Below are 25,517 nucleotides of genomic sequence, written 5' to 3' on the forward strand. Positions count from 1 at the left end.
GCCCACCTTTTCCATATAAGGGCATTGTTTGATCGCTTTGTCAAAGCTACACTTACAATAAACCTGGTTAAATGTGAGTTTGCAAAGGCTACGGTAACGTATTTGGGTATGGTTGTGGGGCAGGGACAAGTGCGCCCGTTGCGGTCTAAAGTGAAGGCTATTGATCAGTTTCCCCCTCCTTCCACCAAGAAGGAATTATACTATCTATTGTGCTATCTGCAAAAACCTTTCTGTGGTGGCAGCACCCCTTACTAACCTATTGTGACAGTATGTTAAGTTTGACTGGACCCCATCTTGTCAACAAGCTTTCGAGGAATTGAAGTCACTCCTTACGGTAGCTCCAGTCTTAGCTGCACCCCGATTGGATCAGTGTTTTACATTGCAAGTTGATGCTAGTAATGTAGGTGCGGGGGCCGTTTTGTTGCAGGTTTCTGAGCATGGCGTAGATCACCCAGTGGGTTTCTTTTCCAGAAAATTCAATTCCTACCAGTTGAATTATTCTGTAATAGAGAAAGAGGCTCTGGCATTGATTTGGGCATTGAAACATTTTGAGGTTTATGTGGGTTCTGGTCGTCCCCTGGTGGTGTATACAGATCACAACCCTCTTACTTTTCTACATTCTTTACAGAACCCGAACCAGCGGTTGATGAGGTGGTGTCTGTTTTTTCAGGGGTACCACTTGGACATCCGGCATATTAAGGGTACTGATAATATAACTGCTGATGTCTTGTCACGCGGCCCTAATAGTGAATAATTGTTTTTTGGTTGCTGCATTGTCTTTGTCCAGTGTTTCCTTTTTCTTTTCTGCTACCTTTTCTTTTCAGTTTCTGTCTTAAATTTGCTTCCTAGGCACCAAGGTTGCTGGTGGACACTGGTGAATGGGGAGGCTGAGTGGTTCAGGATGGAGTGACAGGGACATGACATGGCAGAATCAGAGCTGTTGGACCTGTTCTTGTTGTCTTGTTTTGTTTGTTGTTAAGGAGGAATGTGTGACGGGCCTGTGCCATTACAGGTGGAGTTGTAGTTCTCATCAAGAACACTACTTACACCTGTGTGGTGTGCTTGTGGCGGGAGCTCCTCTTTTGTTTTGTTGTTTGTGTCCTGGGCAGTTTGGTTTTTTGGGCCAGTTTTCTTTTGTTCTTTTGGTGATTATGCTTCTGTTTATTTTGGTCTACAGGTTGTCCTTGAGATTTTTGCACCAGATCCTTAAGTTTGTTCCATATTAAAATCATTTTTTCATTTATTCACTGTGTGCTTCCCCCTTTTATTTGTCATGATGTTGAGCCAGGCATGACAGTATGAATTGTGTGAATTGGAATAAAATGTATAATCTCTATGCCGTGGATTCAATTCTCTCCAGATGTCTACCAAACCAGATTCATTAGACATCTCCTTAAGCAGAGAGGATGATCTGGTGTTACATACTGCAGAAGAGGACCTATCTAGAGTTTGATCCAAAGTGCAATTGAAGTCCCCAGCTAAAATCATTACACCCTTACAATTTTGGTTAAATAATAAAATCATGTCTGACATAAATTTAGGACAATCCTTATTTGGCACATAAACATTGAGTATAGAAAAATATTGCCCAAACATAAAGCTTGAAATTAAAATATATCTACCTTCTAGGTCTTTAATCTACTTTTCAAGAGTATATGGCAAACGCTAATCAATCAGTATAGCCGTACGCTGTTTTTGTGGGATTAGAGTTATATGATGCAAAATAAACCTGACCAACCCAGTCTCTCTTAAGTTTCAAATGTTCAATTTTGGATAGATGCGTTTCTTTAAGCATAGCCACCGATGCTCCCTCCTTTTTAAGAAAAGTTAATATCTTCTTCCTTTTAATAACATGCCCTAGCCCCTTCATATTCCAAGTGATACATCTACATAAACTTTTCATATCTGTATTTAAAGAAAAATATAATAGAAAAGAAAGAAAAATAGACTACCTCCTACCACATCTATAAATACCTTAATTAACACAGCAGATTAGTTGTATTTCAGTCAAGCTACTTATTGTTCTCAATACAGTCCAGAAAATCCTTCACAGCCACAGGGGTCGAAAACCGGTGGATCGTCTTGTTATAAACGCATCGTAGCTTGGCTGGATAAGCAAATCCATGGAACATCTGTCGGCTGGAGAAAGTTTTTCTCATCTCATTGAATTTGTGTGGCTTTCTCAGGACCTCTGCTGAAAGATCCTGATAAAATTGCAGGTGGCTGCCATTGTACATCAAGTCCCATTTCTTCATTGCAGCTTGAAGGACAGCCCCCTTGTCCGGCTACTGGAGAAATCGCACCAGCACACTATGTGGAGGGCCATGCTCAGATGGAAATGGTGCAAGCGACCTGTGCGCTCACTCAATTTCAAATCTGGAGTCTGGTGGAAAGTGCAGCCATCTTGGAAGCATTGAACGCATAAATTTAACTAAGGGCTCTGACCCTTCTACATTTTCAGGAAGTCTGATTATTTAGACATTTTTCTGCCGTCCCCAGTTCTCTAAGTTGTCGAGCTTAGCCTGCATTTGTTGTAAACTCTTTTTCATGGAAATCGGTTGATTCCCATGTGCAAGTGACAAGTCTTCTACAACAGAGATCCTGTTTTCTGCTTCCATTAATCGGGATTCTTTTGAGGTTACTTTCCCTGATCAGGAAAGTCAGCCAGACTCACTTGTACTGAAGAAAGAGAGGTTGTTATATTATTTAAACACCCCTCAATCACATCCAAGCAACTGTCAATGGACTGCAGCTGTGAGCTGACTGCACAAATTTCACCTAAAACAGCATCACCTTGAGAGGGTAATGGTGGCGCCACTTCATCTTGATTGACAGCTTTCTTTTTTGTACTTCTTTGGGGCCGGGAAGATGTAAACAGCGGGAAATCTCGTACCTCTTGACTGTCAGTCATCTCAGGTTTCCCTTAAGGCTGAATAAAGTAATATTTGAAATAAAAATAATGGAGGTAGTTCCAAAATTAAAAAGCAACCGAAGCAGAGCACGGGCTTAAGCGGCCATTTCCAACCGGGTCACGTGACACCCCCTCCGAGAAGGCATATTTTGTGTCTGAGAAAGAATGTTTGGCAGTTGTAAGGGCAATTAAAAAGTGGAGAGTGTATCTAGAAGGAACTCACTTTGAGGTCACAATAGACCATGCTGCACTTACAGGGGTTTTTAACCACCCTAACCCTTCATCAAAACTTACCAGATTTAGGACTTTAGGGTTATTTATCATGAAGGTCAATGCAATGTTGTCCCTGACACCTTGTCACCAGCCTGCAAAGCAGTGATGCCATCTGAGACGTTACCAGTAGAGTGGACAGATGTAATCAGTGCACAACAAGGTGATATAGAAGTGCAAGCACCGATGAAGGAAATACAGCCTGAGCCAGATCCCAGGAAAATCCAGTGATCTTCAGCTGTACAAACCCAGAAGCCTAAGAGAGATGTTCCTGCAGTTTGCAAATCACAACACCCTTAGTGGTCACCTGGGTAGGTTAAAGACCCTCCTTCAGTTGCTAGATGTACCATATTGGCCAGACATCAGAAAATCTGTGTGGAGACACTGTAAAGATTGTGCAACATGCCAAAAGTATAAGCTATGAGTAACCAAGCTACCTGAACAACTACAATCAACATCTGTACTGAAGCCTGGGTATATGTTTGGAGTGTACAGCATGGGTCCCTTTCCTAAGAGTAGCAAACAGAATGATCACCTGTTAGTTGTTGCTGACTACAGCAGCAAATGAGTGGAGGCTTTTAACCTGAGGGTGGCTAAAACACCATAGATGGCAGCAATTAAAGACATCTTTATGTGAGGGGTACAGTTCACAGCACAAGTCTTGAACACAGTGTGCAAGCAGTGGGGAACTGACCACAGCATACCACCCCCAGACTAACCTGACCAAATGTGTCAATTGATCCCTCAAGACCAGCACAGGGAGTGGGACAAGTGGATCTCTCGGTATGCAATCAACCTGGCTTGGCAGGAAAGCACAGGATTCACATGAGCTGAGGTAGCACTGGGCAGGAAGTTAAAGGGTCTATTGGAGAGGCTCACTTTGAAGCCGATGACCCTCAATGCATGAGACCATTGCTAGGCAACAGCAACTTATTCAGCAGGTACGCTCTAATGTGGAAAGGGCCCAACGTAAGCAAGCCAACTTTCTATAACACCAGAAGAAAACCCTCAAAGCTTAAGGTTGGTGAACTGGTATGGGTCAGATCTCATTCACTGTCCAAGGCTGAGACAGGTCTTAGGGCAAAGTTGGTGTCTAAATGGAAAGGTCTGGCAAAGATTGTTCAATGCCGTAGTGAGGTAAATTACATTATTCATCATGTCAGTTCTCCCAACATGCGAGATACTGTTACCGAATTGTAGCGAATACTGGCTGAGACTTTACTTCAAGCTGAGTTACTTAGCCTAACAACCCAAAAGTTAAGGGCTTTTGGCTCCAGGGAGTCTGGAGTTAAAGAGTGTAAATCTGTCGACTTCGACTGTCGAACCCCAAACTCAAATTTACAACTGAATCAAGGACCAGGACCCCTTTCCCTGTACCCAGGGGTCAACACAACACCTCTCTGGAATTTGGCCAGATGGCTCCCCAAGTCCTGTGGACAACTCTATCTTTAAGTAACAGAAAGTACATTTCTAAGGTATATATCCACTCCAAACTGCAACCATTCATTAGAACTATTTTTAACTAAACTAGACATACCAAGAACGAATCTAATATGACAATTGGGACCTAAATTCAAACTTTCTGAATTCCCTGATGATCTCTAAGTTTCTTTTTAGTTGTTTTATTTAGCCTTCTATTTTACTTTTCTTGTTTACTTGATTTTATTCTGCAGAAGTAATGAGCTTGCGTTCCAGAGAAGAAGAGACACGTCCACAAGTCTGCGCCAACCGTGGTTTAAAAGAAAGTTTTAGAAGTTAGAATGCTTGGATCAGATCTGGATATTTTGTTGTTTGTGTAGTTTGTCTTTTGTTTATACCTTTAAGTTTAACCCAACCTTAGAGAGGAAGGTGAAAATTTCTTTATGTGGCCAAGTAAGGAATTTCTTCAAGTGAACAGATTGACCATTGAAAGACTGTCCAAGCTCCATCCTCGAGATGCCTACAGCAGAGCCGCCAGCAAAGCAAGACTCAGCATGTGAGCCCACAGCCGGTCCGGAGACGACCCTTCCTGAAGTGTTTGAAGCCAGCTCCCTTGACTGCAATGTTAAGGCAGTGTTTCCTTTCATTTAGGCAGTCAAGGTTCTGATAACAATTTATTTAATAAGACAATATTTAATAAGACAATCTTTCACGGATATATCTACCCATATTTTTATACTTAGGTTCTTTCTTTAGAGGCTCTTTCATGCCTAAATTTCGTGCTGCCTTCCCAGGAGTGCCCCAAATCATGCTTTCTCATTCTATTTATCTGTGAATTATGTTACTTGAGCTGTTTGTTTATTTTTACTTTGAAAGTAATTCAAATGTAGTTTGAATGTATTTATTTAGCCAATTAATTACCTTGTTATTAAAGCATCCTTGGTGTGAGCTTTTTGTCTCTCTTGCCTTGGTCTGTAGACTTTAAATACTCATAAATTTGAGTAAAATGACATCGTAATCCATATTAATGATATGTAAAACCTGTATACTTGAATGTTGATTTAAATATTCCTGAACCTGTTATAAAGTGTATATGTAAGATGTTATGAATGTGTTATGTAGACACCCTTCAAGTAAAGTGTAGGCAACTGCAGCGACATTCACAGCATTTACATTTGTTTTCTTATTTCAGCAATCTTTGTCTATATGTCCTGTTTTACGGTAGATATAGAAGGAAATGTCTTACACTTGAACAAACAAGCTCTCAGTAACTGAACGAAAGAGAAAAATCTTGAAAGAATGTGTGACATTTAGACACTGAATGTGGTAAACCATGGTGTAAGCATAAATGTGTTTCTGTGTAATCCTGTCGGTCTTCTAAATTCTGTTCTTTTATGGCTGCTGTATAAGGAAGTAATTACCAGCTGCTTTATTTCTATAAACTGGTACACCTACTGGGGAGGGAGGGAGGGAGGGAGGGAGAGGTGTACATGCGTGCACACACACACACACGCACACACACATACACACACACACACACACACACACACACACACACAGCTAAAGTAGTTAAAAAAATAAAGGAGTGTATTTTCTTTAATGTATGTGTATGTCTTTGTCATTAATATTTTACACAGTGCTGTGTTCAAATGGTAAAGAACAGTAAAAGTGACAAAAATGAAGATCAACATTAAATACACCTAAAGAAAGAGTCAATATTTGATCAAACTCATGCACAATTTCAAAAGAAATATGAAATTTAATTTGCTACATGTTTCAATCAAGAGTACATTTTAAATGTGATTAAGACATCAACAATGAATGCAATATATGATTTGAATATTCTGTGCTTAAAATCATGGTTGTTCCCTGAAAAGAGGGAATGTGTACTGAAATGTATTCATGATCATATAAATTATATAATTATTATCACTGAGCCTTTCCATTCATTACATTATATCCTTGTTATTTATTAATGAATGCATTTTAAAATGAATATGTAATTCTAATGGAGTGTTGCTGCTGCTGCTGTTTCTGTGCATGTAATGTAGAGCTGTGTGAATCTGCCCTGAGTGCTTAATGTACAGTAGTAGTCCTAAGAACACTTTAGTGTGAGCATAGGAGGAGGAAACATGCCTCCTTTTTTCTGAAAATCATGTGGCTGACTGGCAAGCCTATTATTTTTATAAACCTTAAATAAACATCAAAAGGTGCCAGAGTCAGTCTTGAGGTTGAACCTAATCTTGCAACAACAATGTGATTGTGTGCTTAGACACAACAAAACCTGTCAGTCCAGTGGCAGAACTTCATCCTAGTCACACTATCATTATGTTAACTGGTTAACTTCAGAGTGACATTAAAAACGTAATGACTTTTATATAAATAAAAACTAAAATGCATCCAGAACAAAGAATTCTAAAATGACTGAAAAACCTGTGTAGAATTAAGTTCAATTAATTAAAATTACATGTAATATCCATAGAATAGATAACCATCCAATAGATGAAATATAGTACTGACAATTTTATTCCTTTCTTGTTCACAGATTACTTAAAATATTACAACCCCATTTCCAAAAAAGTTGGGATGCTGTGCAGTGTAAATGAAAATAGAATGCAATGATATGCAAATCATGTAAACCATATTTATAAAGAAAATACTACAAAGACAACATATCAAATGTTGAAACTGAGAATTTTTTTTTTTTGTTTAATTTAATGCCAACAACATGTTCCAAAAAAGTTGGGACGGGGGCATGTTTACCACTGTGTTTCATCACCTCTTCTGTTAACAAACTCTGTATGCTTTTAGAAAGTCTGAAGAGACCATCTGCTGTAATTTTGAAAGTGAAATGTTTTCCCATTCTTGTTTGATACAGGATTTCAGCTACTTAACAGTTCGGGGTCTCCTTTGTCAGATTTTTCATTTCATAATGCACCAAAAGTTTCAGTGGTGACAGGTCTGGACTGCAGGCAGTTAACACCAGGACTCTTTTAATGGAGCAACGCTGTTGTAATACATGCAGAATGTAGTTTGACATTGTCTTGCTGAAATAATCAAGGACTTCCCTGAAAAAGACGTTGTCTGGATGGCAGCATATATTGCCCAAACATGTATATACCATTCAGCATTAATGGTGCCTTCACAGATGTGCATGTCACCCATGATATGTGCATTAATGCACTCCCATAGCATCACAGTTGCTGGCTTTTGAACTGTGCACTCATAAAAAGCTGAGTGGTCTTTAGAGTGGTATCTTTTGTAATGGTGGAACTTTACAGTATAATACAATGTAAATTTCACAGTTCAACTTACGATCAGTGAGAATTGTTTTTATACAATCAACAAATGAAGAGCTGGTACTAATTTTATATTCCTGCCCCACTAGACAGCAGTAACCTGCATCACTAACTAGCAATGAATTCATTAAATGTTTAACCACTATCAAAATTCTGTCAGTCATCTCCTCAAGTCTTTTATTTTAAAAAGTACCATTGACAAAGGACGGCCTTCTTATGTTAGCAAATCAGACCATCGGTCATGATCTCATCTTAAATGTATGACGGCCTTTTGAAAATGTTCCTGTCACTCATCAACTTAAGGCTGGCAACCACAAGCTTAATGCTCAACATTTGTTCTAAATGAAACAAAAACACCTGTGAAATTCCTGTGGCACCCAGTTCAGGGATGAGATTTCAGATATGTAATCTCTTTTGGTATCAGTTAAGGCCAAAGCCCAATATACTATTGGCTTTTACTGATGGTTTTGGTCTTGTCAGAGCCCAGACTTTTACTGGGGCAGCATCCCTCTTGTCACTGGTACCCTCAAGGTACATCTCGGTACCTTTAGTCAGGGAACGTAACTGTAAGTCAAAATCCATTGAAATTATATTTTCTAAGTTGTATTGACTCCACACACCCGTCTCCAGGCTTTTTTATTTTATTGTTCTGTTTTAAAACATTAGGTTATGAAAAGGTACAAATGCATACTTTTCACCTGGAAAAACTTATTTAAGGTGCACAATTGGACCTCAAAACTACTGTTGTACCTTTGAGGGAACATTTACATTGTTTGTACTGACAGAGATTTTAAATAAATATTTCCTTAATCGGTAATCAAATACATTAGATATTGTAATCAATAACCAAATAGGTAGTATTGGCTAACAGAGAATATTAATTCTCTCAAAAATGGTAGGCCTTAGTCTGTCTGCATAGGAGATTCTAGACACTGGAAAGCCCCTGGGTTCACAGAGAGGCCTGTGTGTACTTACTGACCCAGTGAAGAGAGGGGGGATATCCCAGATAAATGGTATATAAACTGTTGTTTGGAACACTGTATTTGCGCAGTTGGATCTCTCGAGACCCTGTGCCACCTGATGCTGAAATAAAGAAGAAGCCCTTTCCCTCTTCCACAAGCTCAGCATTTGAAGACTCTTTCCTTTTTGACATCTTTTGAGAACTTGGACTTGAAACAATTATTAATGTAAGTGTTTAGCTGGTATTAAAAGATACCCCTTGGCCCAGGGGATAGCCCTTGGCCCAGACAGTACCTTGATGAATGAAAAATGTACCTGCAAACGCTGAGAGACTTGCAGGCAATTATCTAAATACCAGCTTGATCAAGAGTTGTGTGCACATGGCATGCAAACTCATGACTGAGCACTCTCTTAAGTAGAGCCAAACACAGGTGTGACCGGTTGTCTCTAGAGGTGGCTCTCTGCTTCCATCCAGTGGTGGCATTGGGTCTGACCACAGGATGGGTGACAGGGCTGCCAGTGGCAGACTGAAAATGACCTATCACACATAGCAGCTAGACCAAGCCTTTAATCCTCCAAAGTCCAGTTACTTGGACATTTGTCCTAAAATATGCATCTCTTGTTCTCTTTTTTCATTTAGGCCAATGATAGCCCAATGTTGCTGTGTTACTATTGCTATGATGACCACTAGATGGTGCTACCATATTTTACAAAATACATACCAATTAAAACACAATGAGGTGTCATTATTATTATTGTTATTTTTTATTATTTTTGTAAAAGGATATAGATGCTCTATAACTATTTGGACTTTGCACATGCTTTCTGTAAGTACACAACTTTTTGAAAATGTCAGAAATTATTTGAGATACAAAATAATTGCATATCCTCTCACCATTGGTTTACATGGATTTGGCCAGCAGTTTTCACCAGTTTGCAGCGTTTTGAGTGTTTCAAAACACTGAATTAATTTTTAAATGATTGTTCTAATTGCCAGGTCCCACCATCTCCTTTCTTCTGCTTGCTGTTAACATGCCTTCCTCCGGCCCGGTTGGAACTACAGTCGACTCTGCCACCATAGACTGCCTCTCCCAGAACCCCTCACTCCCTCCCATGACTCAGGACTCAACAAGATCCACTTGTCACTGTTCAGCTTCTCCTGGCTTCTTATCATGTTCACCTGTTCTCTTGTGTATTTAACCTGTCTGTTTGTATCAGCTCATTGTGAAGTATTGTCACTGTTTGCTGTGCAAACTGAGCATTTTTTCCATGTTAGTAGCCTCTTATGCGAACACCTGGTTCCATCTGCCACCTTTATAGCAATGCAGGCTTTCTTTTAGTTTTTGGTTTCAGTGTAAGTGATGTCTTTTACCACAAACCAGTCTGTGCAAACACTTCTGAATTTTCACTCACAGGTTATATTGATGTTGGTGAATAATGATAAATTACTGTTTTTAATAATAATACTGGAAAATGAATCTGCAAACAGGGTTGCAGAATGACTTTTATACCTCATTCAGATCCAAAGTCAGAGTTGGCTTCAGATATCAATACATTTCCTACTTTCCCCACAATTATCTTTCAATGAATGAAACGTTTCTGTTTTGGCGGTATTTGTTCCTCTTTTTTGCATTTCAAAGCCTCATTCATTAAATACATAGTGCAAGTTAATGACATTTCACATTCTTATACATTACAAAAAACTGTTCATGAGTTCAGTATAAAACATGAATTAATCTTTTTGAAAGGTGATCATCCTGATAATGTAGGATTTGTGATAATGTAGGTTTATTATGTGATTACTGTACAGTTCACAAATGCAATAGAAATCTTCTATGAATGAGAAGAATTTGTAATTTGCTTTGATTTTGTGTCTGTCATGAGTGCTTTATGACCATCAATACATTGAACAATAACAGTGTATATACTGCATATGTATGTATATATGCATGCTGCATACTTGTACACTGAAAAAAACAAAGATTTCAAAATTTCAAGGCAATATGATGCATTAAGACTTTTTCTTAACATCTATTATAATCTCCTTACTAAGGTTAATTTGTTTAACCAACTTAGATTTCTTAGTTCATCCAATGTTAGGCTGCCTAATTGAGCATTAGGAGCATGATGTGCTTGCCTGGGCAGGAAATCCAACCCTGGATTTAGGTGGAAGACAGTGTTACAGTGTTACCTGCTATTCTATACCGAAGAGCAGAATGGTGGTTTGATTCCTTACTTGGGACTGAACCAGGGGTTTCTGGACAAGACTTGTAATGCTAGGTTAATATGATTAGACTGTAAGTCATTCTCAATGATGGTGTTTTCTAATGGCTGTAAATGTGTAGGCTGTTTCCCTTTTTAAAACATACACTTTATTGGCAGCCTGAGGTTGGATGAACAAAGAATTCTAAGTTGGTTAAACAAATGAACCTTAGTAAGGATGACTACAGTAGCTTTTGAGAAAACTCAAACATTTTTAAGAAGCAATTTTGAGCTCTCTTTTCAGTTTTTTGTACAGTGTACATCTCAAGAAGTCAAAGGGTAGCATTTGTCATCTGTGGCCAAACTACAGCTGTTCTGAAGTCAGCTAAAAACATGACGTGACTTGGGTAGTCATGTCACTGTCTCCACATTAAATTTCCTAAACTCCTTCCAAAAGCTACAGAGGTCCAGACCTCATGCTAAGTTATGGTTATGACCATGTCTATAAACACACATTTAATTAAATTATAAATATGTAAGTAGCACTCTATTTAACTCCTAAGAGGCCAGGCCCACCAGCGGGCCCAATTTTTTATTACACAGTTCTATAACCTAAGAATAGCTTTAACAGTTTGCATTGAAGTCCCTGTAATTACTGTGTAATAAGTCTTAGTATATAGTAAGCCTGGATATATAGATATATATCTCTGTTGTCAGGAGAAAACCTTATATCTCCAAAATGGTAACTTGATAGGAGAAGGAAAAAACCTACTTTACTTTTAATGTAAATCAATGGAACTAGACTTCCAAGTCATTTTGGGCCATTTGTTTTGGTCCATTCATTTCAAAATTTACACACTATGTGAAGGGCAACAGGCACTGGCAAAATGGAGATACAAGGTCTTCATCGGTCAGCAGCAATATGTGGGTGTGTACATGAAATGCACAGGTCACATTTTATTTTTACTTTTTTTGTGAAATGATTTCCTGCAGTTTTGGGGTAATTGTTCTTCAGCATTTCTTCACGTGGTTTCTTCACAAGGCAGTGCATTGTGTTTATGCTGTGTGTAACACCTATAGTGAATTTTTTGCACTTTAGTAAGGCTATAGTTGTACGTGCGTATACACACACAACTACGCGCGCACACACACACATATTATATATGTGTCAAATTTTATGTGTAAAATTCCTCATTGCAGACTTTATCAGGATTCCTCAGAATTACACTACAGTCATAAGACAGACCATTGCAGAGTGTAGGTACATTCTACGTAATGCTAGTACACCAGGGCACAGTTACAGTAAAAAGGACATTAAAGGGCCCTGTTTTTTTCCCCTTCCACTTATACCCTGTGGTGGTATGTACCTATATCAGTGTCACATGTTGGCCAATAAAGTGCTTTCCTTTTTTAATTGCCATTTCTAAGTATGATCTCTGCAGTAACTTCAATTCTCTGGACCAACCTTGGAGATGCAGTAGTGCAGCTGGATCAAGCATTTGTGACTCCTACTTTAACTGGAATGGTAGGTACTGGTTGTTCTATTATGGGATGAAGATCTGTAGGCCACAGAGCTGTGTTCCTACATATGGATGCTCAGTGATCCTCATTATCAGATAAAAGATGTGGTTACATGCCAGGTGGTTACTCAGCAGGTCTGTGTAGGATATGACTGCTGTGACTTCAGTTCCCCCCAAATTAGAGTGAAAGCATGTCCAGGCAACTAGTACCTCTACGAGTTTATCAGGCCAAATTACTGCTCTGCAGCTTACTGTACAGGCATTCTGTTAATTTTACTGCTATTAGGAATTGCTTCCCAAAAGCACTCCAAAGACCAGCTAGGGAGACTTCACCAATTGAGCATGAACAGTTTTAACTGCTACTGCAAATCTTTTACTTAAGAATGCTTATTTTCACAACTCTTGGTTGAGAGTATGCTGAGCGTGTTTGTGGCTGCCGCTTCTCTCTGGCGTCTTCTGCTTTGTTTGTGTTTTTGTTTTACTGTCTTTCCCTGGACTCTGACTTTTCCACTGCGCTCTCTCTCAGTTCATTGTGCCTCAGAGGGCTGCATCCTGGTCATCTGCTCACACAATTGAACTAGGATCAGATTAAACAAAAATGGAATTATCCATGGACTTTCGCACTTTCTGCAGAATGGATTCTGCTTCAACCTCCTCCAATATAAAATATGTCTTTGAAGCGCTTGCTCCATAACTAATAAGGCATCACTGATAAATTGAGACTAAGACTGCCCTATTAAGAATGCTTGGTGATCTTTCAATGTCTGCTGATGCTGGTTTTCTTAATATCTTCATCCTCGTTGACCTCACTGAAGCCTTTGACACTGTGAATCATGATATACTTATTTCCAGGCTTTCTTCTATAGGCATTTCAGGCTCAGCTCTTGCTTGGTTCCATCTTACTAACAGGCAACAGTTTGTCTCTGTTGGTTCACACAAGTCATCCACTGCTCCAGTTGCTCAGGGAGTGCCCCAAGGCTCTGTCCTTGGACGCTTGTTTTTCATATTATACATCTCACCACTAGGTCAGATCATTGGTAATTATGGGTTTGAATTTCACTATAATGCTTATGATAACCAGATCTACATAAGCACTGCATCCCCCGCAGTCTCAGCTCAGTCACTAAGTACATGCGTTACAGATTTAACACATTGGTTGGAGTGCAGACAAAACTGAAGTCTTGTTAATCGGCCCTAAAGCACTGGTTTCCAATTTATCTGATCTCACTGTCAAGGTAGAGGGTATCCTTGTCAAATCAGTTCAAGTCAGTAAAAACCTTGGATTAATTTTTAACTCTTCATTTTCATTTGAGCCCCATATTAAGACACTTACTAAGACTTCATTCAACCACTTGCCTAACACTGCACGTCTCCGCCCTCTGCTCAACAATACTGATGCCAAAATACTGGTCAATGCCTTCATTTTGTCCTGCATTGATTATTACAACTCCAACAGTGGTCAACGGTCCTGTCGCTATTAGGGCCATTGAAAACTGGTCTGACATTAACCTCACATTAACTAGACAACAATTTCCAATGCTGTGAGTGGCCATTAAAATTTAATCCAACAATATATACGTTTCTACATTTTTACCCCTAAAGAATTCACTATTTGGAAAAAAATGGTAGAAAAAGCTATTCGGTATTAAATTTTAAATGTTATACATGTTTTTACTTTGCCCATTTTCATTTTTATATTTTTGCCCCAGCATGTATTCTACACAAGTTTCTAAATAAGTGAATGCCCTGATAAGATGCAGCAGTTTCCTGGCAGAGGAGAGTGCATGGCAGCGGCCTCAGTACTGGAATGCACTTCAGCACTTTTACTATGTACATTTAGAAGCTCTTTAACATGAACTTGCAATTGAAATTAAAAATTACATTCACCAAAATTTGGCAATCTTTTGCTCCTCCTAATTGATTGATTTCCTTGTACAGACATGTGTAATGGTGTGGCCTCTGTGCTGGAATGCAGTTTCTTTAGACTGCAAACTCCTCCTAAGACTGTATAACATTTCCTCCTGATGCAGCACAATTTAAGCAAGACTGACAGATCCAGTTTTATGACATTATTACACAATTTCTCTCTCTGTATAAGCTGTAATAATGCTGGATAAAGAATCTTTGAATAAAATATAGTTTCTTAGTCTGCTTGAACAACAAAGCAAACAGCATGACTTTTGCTTCAGTTTTTTACATCACTATAAATTTTTTGTAACATTACAGGCATTATACATCATTATAATCTACTTCTGATTGTTTTTTCGTAAAATTCACATGAGGTGTACAACCATGATGACGCCGGAAGAGTAAATATTTATCAAATATATAATCAAGCATTGATTAAAAAACAGGAATTGTTTAAAACACAAAGTGGTCCAATATACCTACAGTTAATACTGAAATGTTGTGTAATTAAAATTATATGTATGTTACCTAACTGCTATAAAATTACAGTAAACATTTAAAATAAGGGTTACTTCTCCTAGTCGCATGTTTATCTGAGTTAAACATTCATCATATCAGGAAGGAGGAGTGTTAATTTGTTAAGGAAAAGGCTAAAGTCATTCTATTTTGAAGGGAAAAAAAAAATTCTGTAAAATTATTTTGTCTTTTAAAGGTTAGATGAATCATAGTTAATATAACCAGGGGCATGAATGACCAAGGTAAAAAAAATAGATTTTAAGTTTACTTTAAATGTTGATACATCATTGTTTTGCTCTATAAATCCTGGAGGCTGATGTCCATAACAGTAACTATACTGTAAATTCCACAACATTAATGCAAAATAGGCCAGAATCCATGAAAATATTATTTCAAGTGTGTGTAAAGTCTGAATCATGTAAAACAGAAAAGTAAGATAACTATAATGAATATCTAGATCTGTTAGGCTTTGGTCTATAAATCATAGGTGGAGTCAGTGAATCAGGTTGGTGTTGTGGGTAGTGCTATAACTATTTGAAGTGTGTTTGACAGTTGAATCAGTAGGTATAACAAGTATAACAAGACTGGGTGCACATTAATTAGAGTGTCCCATCCACCCAAAGGTGTCACATCCACCCAAAAAAAAACCCCAGTGAAGACAGCATGACTAAGTTTCAATCAGGCTGCTGACAAGTAAGTCACACATGGCAATAAATGGGCAGTAAGCAACTCTGACAGGGTGTCACTAAGTAAGTTATTTTTCATCAAGACAGATGAACATTAAACAGAAAATTTATTAACAGCAAAATGTCATAGAAAAAATGTAATGTGAATTCAGACTTGGTTTCATTTTTTTGGGTTGTTCAAGCTCCCTGAAAACACCACCAACATTAAGTCTTAGCAGCTGGTGCCATGTTCTGTCTCTCGTGACCAAGTGATCCCAATTACATTTAAAAATGTTAAGGTTTGGGCCCTGGAGTGGCCAGTCCACCATTCTAAGAAGACCAGCTTGGGGTCTTTAATGAGTGTCTTCCCAAATGTCTTCCAAAGGGTACTGTGTGGTGAATTAAATTTGTTTCTACTAATCAGCATCCATCATCTCTTCACTCAAAAAAATCACCAACTCCAGATAGCTCCATCAATGACCCTAGACCTGCACAACATATATATATACTCTGAGTAAAATGACAGTAAAATGTCTCAGAGTTGAGCATCCAAGCTCCCAATAAATGAATTTGACACCTCTGTATGTGTGTTAAAGAGAAAATGAATTAGACAAAGTTTGAGTGCCTGTGTTAGTTTGACATTCAGACAATGCACATGGTGAATCATGGTGTTACAGTGATTTCATTATGAGTAACTGCATCAATCTTACTTTTTTTTCTTTTCTTTTTCTCTTCTGACTTGCTGTACAAGGAAGTAATCCTATTAGCTGTGATCCACCCATACTCTTAAAGAAAGGTACAAATATGATGCAAATAAAGGGCAGCTGCAGGACCACACTGGTTCCTCTACTGGAGTAATAGAGAGAGAGAGAGAGGAAGAGACTGAGTTTGCTCTGCAGTGGCTTCTCAGGTAAGAATTTTGGCCACTCATTCTCATTTGTCCTTCAAACTGAAGCACATTTTCTTTTCATATGCTGTTTTGTGGCCATGTGTTTTTTGCTAACCAGTTTTGTTGAATGAATATAATCCTGTCATGGGTTTTCTTGTTGCATGTGGTTTTTGTTTAAATTCTGAAAATGCCATACGATACATTTAGGTCTAACGTCACATTACCAAATTACACTATTAATACTAAAACATTATTACTAAACATTTTTTAAATCACAACTGTTTTTTGAAATATGTTGGTGTTTCTACAACTAGAAGTATTTTTATTTTAAATTACTAACTCCAGAATGACATCTTTTCAAATAATTTGCTATGTTGATTAGCCATTCAGTCAAATTCCAATATTGTAATATACACATAAAATTGGCATTTGATATTTAAAAACAGTTCAAATTTAATTACTGTGATTGTGTTGACAAATGAGATTAATTTTAGATTAAAGTCAAAATTGAATTCAGATTCATTTTTGTTTAATTGTATGCCTTTTTATAGCCTGTTGTTTTATAACCTGCAGGAGCACTTACCTGGCAACATGCATGCAAAAATAAAGGTTGGTTTGTAATGCTGATTGTTCCTGCAGGTTTGAAGTTGGAAGCCATTATTCACAATGAGGTTTCTAGTCCTACTGTCCGTCCCTCTGCTGCTGCTAATGAATGGTAAGTTCCTGCTAAAAAGGATGGGAAGCACAGTTTTTTTTTTTCTGTGAGTAATTTATTTTATTTTTATTAAAAATGTCTTATTTTATTTCTTTCAAAGGAGGACTGATCAAAGGACAAATAACAGGTAACTGTTAAGTTTACATAAACCTTAACACAGGTAATGATACATTTTTTTACTAATAGTTTTCATATATAATGCCTTTGAGATAGACATTATATACATGCTTAAATGTTCCTTTAATATGCATGAGTAACTCACTCTCCGCTCTTTTTGTACACTCTAAATTGAATTATGAAATATGTAAGGTTAAGGAGGAGGGTCATGCCTGAAGCTCCTCCTGCTTTCAATCTAACATCCTATAAAGTTCTCCCTGTCTTTCTTTTAAAAAGGTTTAAAAGATTTATAAAGGTTATAAAGGTTTTCTTTCTACTTGTGTACAGCAGCTTTCTAGCTTAACCACTTAAAATCCCAAGCTTATTACACACTAAGGCTCATTATTCAGTATCTAATCAGACTACAACGCAAGCTAGCTAAACTATTCTGAAGCTATAGAAGTGTGTAGTTAAATCGCATAGTAGATTTTATTTGAAAGTGTCTGAAATTGAGCTCTTCAGTCAGTGGTGAGGATTAAAGTGTGGTGTCTAATCCTCTGCATATGGGTCATTCTACAGAAACGTCCACTTTTTTACCTGTTCATAGGAGTCACTGGTGTTACTGATCTTCATTGGTGTTACACATAAGAAAGGTAACACCAGAGGCAGTAACACCATTTTTAATGAAAAATGCATTTTACAAAACACAAGTTGTCAATCATGAAATATCCACTAAAATATGTAATTTAATTCATTTGTATTCTATTTTTTTCAAAATTACCTAAAACTAAAGTTGGTCATACCAGTGACTTCAACTAAAAGCTTAATATGAAATCAGGAGGTAAATGAGAAAATATCTGATAACTGTAAAGACACAGTGGACTTACCATGTGCTTTTCTTCATAGATCTTCAGAAAATAGGTAAATGGAAGTGAAGTGATGTCATCAGTGTGATTTCTATTTCAAAATAAGAGATTTTTTGTTACACAGTAACACCAGTGACACAACTCCTGGGGACGACAACTTTCATTATGTACATTATATCATAAATCATGTTTTTCATAGTCATGTGTAGATTATTGCAGTTAAAATTGCAGAAAAAACATGTTTTACCGCAAAATATGGCACTCAGCCTTGACTGTGAGGATGAGCACTTCTGTGGTGCTTGGAATTCTACAGAATTGATTTACAAACTAATATTGCTACATTGATGGCTCAAGAAGGTGTAACTGTTATAATATCTTATTTTTTTATTTTAAAAAGTAAATAAATTGTAACCTTAACGTGTTTTTCAAGTGGAATATATCTGTAAATGCTAGGGACACAAAAATGGACGTTTCCATAGAATGACTCATGCATCTCTGTTTATTTTTAAAATTGGCACTTTTTTATCTCTTGGTGCTATCCTAATTTGAATTTAATCCTCATTTATCTTATTTTTAAACCTAATTATAGTGCTTCAGCAAGACAGCAACAGGTTAATCTTAAGCCTTTTCTACTCACCTGATCACTCACTCTACTACTACTGTAGGCTATTTCCATCTGTCAACATCACATTAAGCCACCATCAACTGATATGGGATCCATTGATTTTGGCACTTTCTATGTTTGCTTACAAATATATTCCTGGTTCTACTTCCTACCATATCCATTGTGCAACTAATTTTGCTTAAACAGAACCCATCATAACAGTCTTCAGTCTTTTGAGTGTACATAGTTTCTGTACAGGCTGCTTAAAAGGTATAACTGAGCTTTAATTTCACTTTTCCAAGGATGTAAAATATTGTATGGAATGAAGCTTTATTTACACTTTTATCTTTTTTTACTCATTTTTCTATTGAATGTAATCATATGAGGGCAATTAATTGCTTTTGTACTGGTTCCCATAAAATCCTAACTACACCACTTCATGTAAATCACATGGTGAACTATTATTCCAACTGAATTAACACTTAATGACATTGTGAAAGACTTTGGTCACAGTTACAGTTGTAATGTTTCATCATAGAGACACAATTATGTGTTCAGAACCAGAAAAACCTGTCAGTCCAGCAGCAACCAGGGCGTAACTGTCTTTCTGTTAACATTAGCTGTTAACTGCTGTTATCTATGACAAAATAGAAAAATAAACTGTTATTACAAAGGTCTGGATTCAGATATGGATACTGCTTTAATTCATGTAGTGAAGTGGCTGACTGTATATTTCCCAATCCTGGCACCACAGTGAAAGGGGTCAATACATGAATTCAATGTTTGAACGCAGCTTTTTTTTACAGTGATGATTTTTTACAGTATAGGAACAGAAGTAAAGACCACTTTGCATTTCTTTGAAAAGATCCCAATAACATGCATTGCATTCAGGCAAACATGACTTGTGCGTGAATTCATAATAAAAGTGTTATTGCTTTTTTAAAAGGTGATCATCCTGAATTACATTCTTACACTTCTTAATGGATATACTTTATAATGAAAATAAACACAATAATTAATTAAATTTAATTGGGATAATGTTCACACATGCTGAGTATAGTAGATTATTTATTTTCTAAATGAATTATTTTCACATTTTTTTTTGTGTGTGTTTGTTTATTTGTTTTGTTTTGTTTTTTTTTTGCATGAAAATCTGTTGTATATCTGTACATCTGGATAAGTGTGTAGCATTTGGTGTCTATGGCCAAACCACAGTTCTTCTGAAGTCAGATAGGAACCAGTCACTGCTGATTGGGTAGTGCTGTCACTGTCTCAACATTGATTCTAATAAAACTCTTTCAAAACTGATCTATCAGCTAAAAGCTGTTACTGATATGTTGCTATTTAATTTAATTAACTGTGAAATGTTCCACCAGGTGTTATTTTAGCATTACACAACTTAACCACCCTATTTGTGGCCCTGGTTCCAACATTTTAGAAATATGTTGCTTGTATCAAATACAAAATGGGTATATATTTTTCAAAAAACATTTCTCAGTTTAAAAATTTGAGATGTATTTGTACTATTTCCTATTTTGTGTATTGTTGTACTGTTTTATGTGCATTTGCACAGTGTTTCAACATTTTGGAAACAAGGTTTCCCCAATGAGGATAAAATTCAGCAAACAGTAAGTATGCAATAAAATGTGCATTTGTATTTGTACTAAAATTTGATGAGCGGTGCAAAAACTAGTGTGAGAGACCACATTGAGAATCTTGGGGAAAGCTCCAAACTGCAAAACACATTATCAGGTTGCATATACTAAGTGAAATACTCTTAAATATCTGTATAATATCTGTGTAAAATTCTTTAATGCAGGTTTTAACATGACAAATCCTTCTGGCAATACATCAATAAGAGTGACCACTACAAGAGGTAGGCTAAAGGCTCATGATGCCAGGACATAATAACAGTTAAATGAAATTAAAATGCATATATACTGCATAGGTCTTTTATTTTCTCTCTTTATCATTTAACATGGAGCAGGCTGTTTTGTAACCGTGCCTTTAAGAATCACATATGATGATGACCTCTGTTATTATTGGCTACCCTGTGATGTGTCTCATTCAAAAAGCACTTAGAGCCGAAACACTGCTTAGAACATGCAATGCATGCATTACTTTCAATTCATTCGTTGTGTGCATTTAGCACTTTTTGATCCTTTTGGTTTATCAGGCATTTGAATTTGTGTTTATTTGAACAACAAAACATAAAAACTGACAAGTGGTGAAAACATTTTATATACACCTGTAAGGGGCTGCAGTGAGAATTCTTGAAAAGTTCAAAACTGTAAATCAAGATTTCAGGGTATGTGCACTCTACAATGAAGTATTCTCAAATATCTGTATTATATCTGTGTAAAATTCCTCTCTGCAGGCTTTAGCACGTCTCCTGGCTCTGGCAGTACATCCAGGAGTGCAACCACTACAGCAGGTAAGCTAAAGGCTCATTCTGTGTGACAACAAAAGACACCAATATCAGAGGCAAATACAGAACTGGTGTGGAATCCAATAACTAGTGTAACTTAGAAATATAATAAATAGTGAAACGTCCAGTATTTACTAAGTAGTGAAACTGTGAGAATACAATAACTAGTAAAACAATACAATACAAAAACTAGTGAAATATCCAGAGTACAAGAGTAGTGACACAGGTAAAAGTTAAACACAGGAAACACTAATAGAAATATGGTTCAGAACTCTCAAAGGCAAAAACATATTTGTGAAATATGACATTTATGGTTTTATGTACCTAAAATGGTGATATTTCATTTTAAATTGATTATTTTTCGGATCTCACTTTTCCCTTAAAATTAAGCAAACTGTTTTGTCACTGTGCCTTTAAGAACGATAAAAGATTAATGATCTCTCTTATGATTGGCTGCCCTGTGTTGTGCAATCAAGATTTTAGGGTATTTGCATTCGGTGATGCAGTATTCCCAAACATCTGTACTATATCGGTGTGAAATACTCCTCTGCAGGCTTTAGCACATCTCCTGGCTCTGGCAGTACATCCAGAAGGGCAACCACTACAGCAGGTGGGCTAAAGACTCATTCTGTGTGATGCTACATAATCAGAACACATTTACCATAAAAGGACGTTAAAAGGCCCATGTCCTACATTTGTCGTATATACCTAAAATGGTCCTAATTTTTCATTGTAACATTTTTTTTTCATATAAATGTAAAGAGCTGCAGTGAGAATCTTAGAAAATGATCCAGAATGCAAAGCAAGATTTCAAGGATATTTGTGTTCTGTGATAAATTATTCTCTAATATCTGTATTATATCAGTGTAATATTACTCTCTGCAGGCTTTAACACGTCTCCTGGCTCTGGCAGTACATCCAGAAGTGCAACCACTACAGCAGGTAGGCTAAAGGCTCATTTTGTGTGATAACAAAAGACACAAATATCAGAGGCAAATGCATAAAACAATAACTAGAACAGAATACAAAAACTAGTGTAACTTAGAAATACAAAAAGTAGTGAAACTTCCAGCTTTCAATCAGAAATGAAACATCGAGAAAATAATAAGTAGTAAAACTTCCAAAATACAACAATCAATGAAATATGCAAAATACAGTAACTAGTAAAATCTCCAAAAAACAACAACACCAAGTAGTAACACAGGCAAGAGTAAAACACAGGTGTGGAGTGTCCAGATGTGCAAGATGCGCGATGAGGTGTCCAAAAATTGCAATATGTACAGTAAGGTGTCCATATGTGCAGATGGATAAAATAAACGTTAACCTATGATTAACATGAGATTCAGATTCAGTCCTCATCTAGCCTCTTACCTCTTCTCTCTTCTCTTCTTCTTTTGGAAAATACTAATACAAATATGTCTCAGAACTCTCAAAGGCAAAAAGCTAATTTGTGAAATATGACATTTGTCCTTTTATATACCTAAAATGGTGACATTTCATTTTAAATTGACCATTTTCCAATCTCATATTTCTCTTAAAGCTGGCGTTTTTTTGTTTTGTTGTGTTTTTTTTTTTTGTTTTGTTTTTTTTGTTTTTTTTGTTTTTTTTTTTACTGTGCCTTTAAAACCAATATAAGATTAATGATCTCTCTTTTGATTAGCTGCCCTGTGTTGTGCCTCCTTCAAAAAAATCACTTAGAGCTGAAATGCTGCTTAGAACCTTGCATTGCATGTATCATTTCAGTTCATTTACAGTTTGCATTTAGTAATAGTTGGACTTTTTATGTTATCAGGCACATTCTGTAAGAGACTCCTTAGTTATGTTGCATTGTTGCAATTGTTGTTGAATTCGTTTTACTTTTATTATATCTCAATCAAGTAAATATCAAAATATTAATTATTTATGTAATGAAATAATAGAGCATACAATATTATTATGAAATTATTTATATTTTGCTAAATGTGACTGCTATATTGAGCATACAACAAAGCTTTGAATAAAGGAAAAAAAGACAACAATTTCATGAAGATTTGTGCAATGAAACACAATACTGTACACTCAGTACAGATCTGTATGTAATGGACAAAATACACAAGGCAGAATCCCTAACCAATATTGCACTATACACAAGACGGTTTGATACACAATGCAGATTTAAACAGAAAACAGAAGATCTTTAAACAACACAAATCTATACACAACATATATATTAAACAATCAGTAAGTGTGCAGTATTGCATTAATTTTGTATTTTGCATTTGTTTTTGTTTTTTTAAGAACATAAAAATTGCAAAGTGGTGTATTATATCTGTGTTCAATTAATCTCCGCAGGCTTTAACACGTCTCCTGGCTCTGGCAGTACATCCAGAAGTGCAACCACTACAGCAGGTAGGCTAAAGACTCATTCTGTGTGACAACAAAAGACATAAACATCAGAGGCAAATGCATAAAACAATAACTAGTGCAGAATACAATAAATAGTGTGAAATACAGCATTAGTGTAACTTAAAAACGCAATACATAGTGAAACCTTCAGGATTCAATAAGAAGTGAAACATCGATAATGCAAAAAGTAGTAAAACTTCCAAAATACAATAATCAATGAAATATCTGGAATATTATAATCATCGAAATATCCAGAATACAAGAACTTGTGTAATATCCAGAATACAATCACTAGTGAAAAATCTAAAAGAAAAAAGTTGTGACACGGGCAAGAGTTAAACACAGGAAACACTAATAAACATATAGCTCAGAACTTTTAAGATATGAAATATGACATTTGTGGTTGTATGTACCTAAGAATGGTCATATTTCATTCAAAAAGGACTGAACAAGCTGAAACACTGCTTAGAACATTGCATTGCCTACATCACTTTCAGTTTATTCACAGTTTACATTTAGCAAATGTTGGTCTTTTTGGTTTATTAGCATAGTTCAGTGAGAGACTGACAGTTATGTTGAATTGTTGCATTTGTTATAGAATTCTTTTTCTTCATCCCCTTCTTTTTACTGTCATCATGTCGTACTCAAGTATATAACTAAATATGAATTATTTATGTAATAAAAATATTATATCTAATTTTATTATGAAATCATTTGTATTTTGACTGAATGTGACTGTTTTACCTAGCAAAGGAGAAACGGACAATGTGATGTATATGTGTAATGTCCATTTGTAATTGAGTTTACTTTAACAACAAAACATAAAAATTGACAGGTGGTGAATATTTTTTTTTCCATATAACTGTAAGTGGCTGCAGTGAGAATCTTGGAAATTTACCAAACTACAAATCAAGATTTCAGGGTATTTGCATTCTGTGATGCAGTATTCTCAAATATCTGTATTATATCTGTGTGAAACTCCTCTCTGCAGGATTTATCACGTCTCCTGGCTCTGGCAGTACATCCAGAAGTGCAACCCCTACAGCAGGTAGGCTAAAGGCTCATTCTGTGTGACAACAAAAGACACAAAAATGAGAGGCAAATGCATAAAACAATAACTAGTGCAGAATACAATAATTAGTGTGAATTAAAAGTAGAATACATAGTGAAGCATCCAGTATTCAATAACAAGTGAAACTTCGAGAAACCAATAATCCAATAATCAATGAAAAATCCAGAATGCAATAATCACTGAAACATCCAGAATACAATACCTAGTGAAATATCCTGAATACAAAAAGAAGTAACACAGGAAAAAACTAAACACAGGAGAAATATGACTCAGAACTGTCAAAGGCAAAAAGAATATTTGTGAAATATGACATTCATGGTTTTATGTACCTAAATTGATCGTATTTCATTTTAAAATTACTTAGTATGGGTCTTTTGCTAAGGAGAGTTTATGTATTGGTGTTTTCTATGTCCCAGCATAACGGGGTGACGATTAGAGTTTGATGTATTATAGTTATGGGGGCATTCATAAACCCAATCAGCATTACGAGGTACTCGTAATCGCCAGATGGCATAATACGTGTGACACGCCTGGCGCCCCTTAATGAGGTTGTAGGTAATATGCAGGTCCAGTTTGGTAAAAAACTGAGGCTTGCTGCAGTGCCTCAAATACTAAGGTCATCAATGGCAAGAGGTAGCAGTCCTTAACAGTAAATGCAGTCAATGCAGGGACAAAGGCGCCCATCCTTCTTCCCTGCCAAAAAAAAAAAACAGCCCCAGTTGGTGAGGTGGATGGTCGGATAAACACCAGTGCCAGGGTATCTGGGCTCTTCCCTTACTGAAGACCTGTATA

At 36.6% G+C, this 25,517-nt stretch overlaps 1 protein-coding gene across 1 annotated transcript in view; it reads left to right on the top strand.

Moving 5' to 3' along the window:
* Nucleotides 1-12,236: 12,236 nt before the first annotated feature.
* Nucleotides 12,237-25,517, top strand: part of LOC118804530 (alpha-tectorin-like) — a 127,716-nt gene continuing 114,435 nt past the window's right edge. The window contains 1 exon segment of the mRNA XM_036565023.1: nucleotides 12,237-12,841. Within this exon segment, the coding sequence (XP_036420916.1) occupies nucleotides 12,654-12,841 (188 nt within the window). The 5' untranslated portion in view covers nucleotides 12,237-12,653.

Source organism: Colossoma macropomum, unplaced genomic scaffold (genome assembly GCF_904425465.1).
Source record: "Colossoma macropomum unplaced genomic scaffold, Colossoma_macropomum, whole genome shotgun sequence".
In the NCBI taxonomy this organism is placed as follows: Eukaryota; Metazoa; Chordata; class Actinopteri; order Characiformes; family Serrasalmidae; genus Colossoma; species Colossoma macropomum.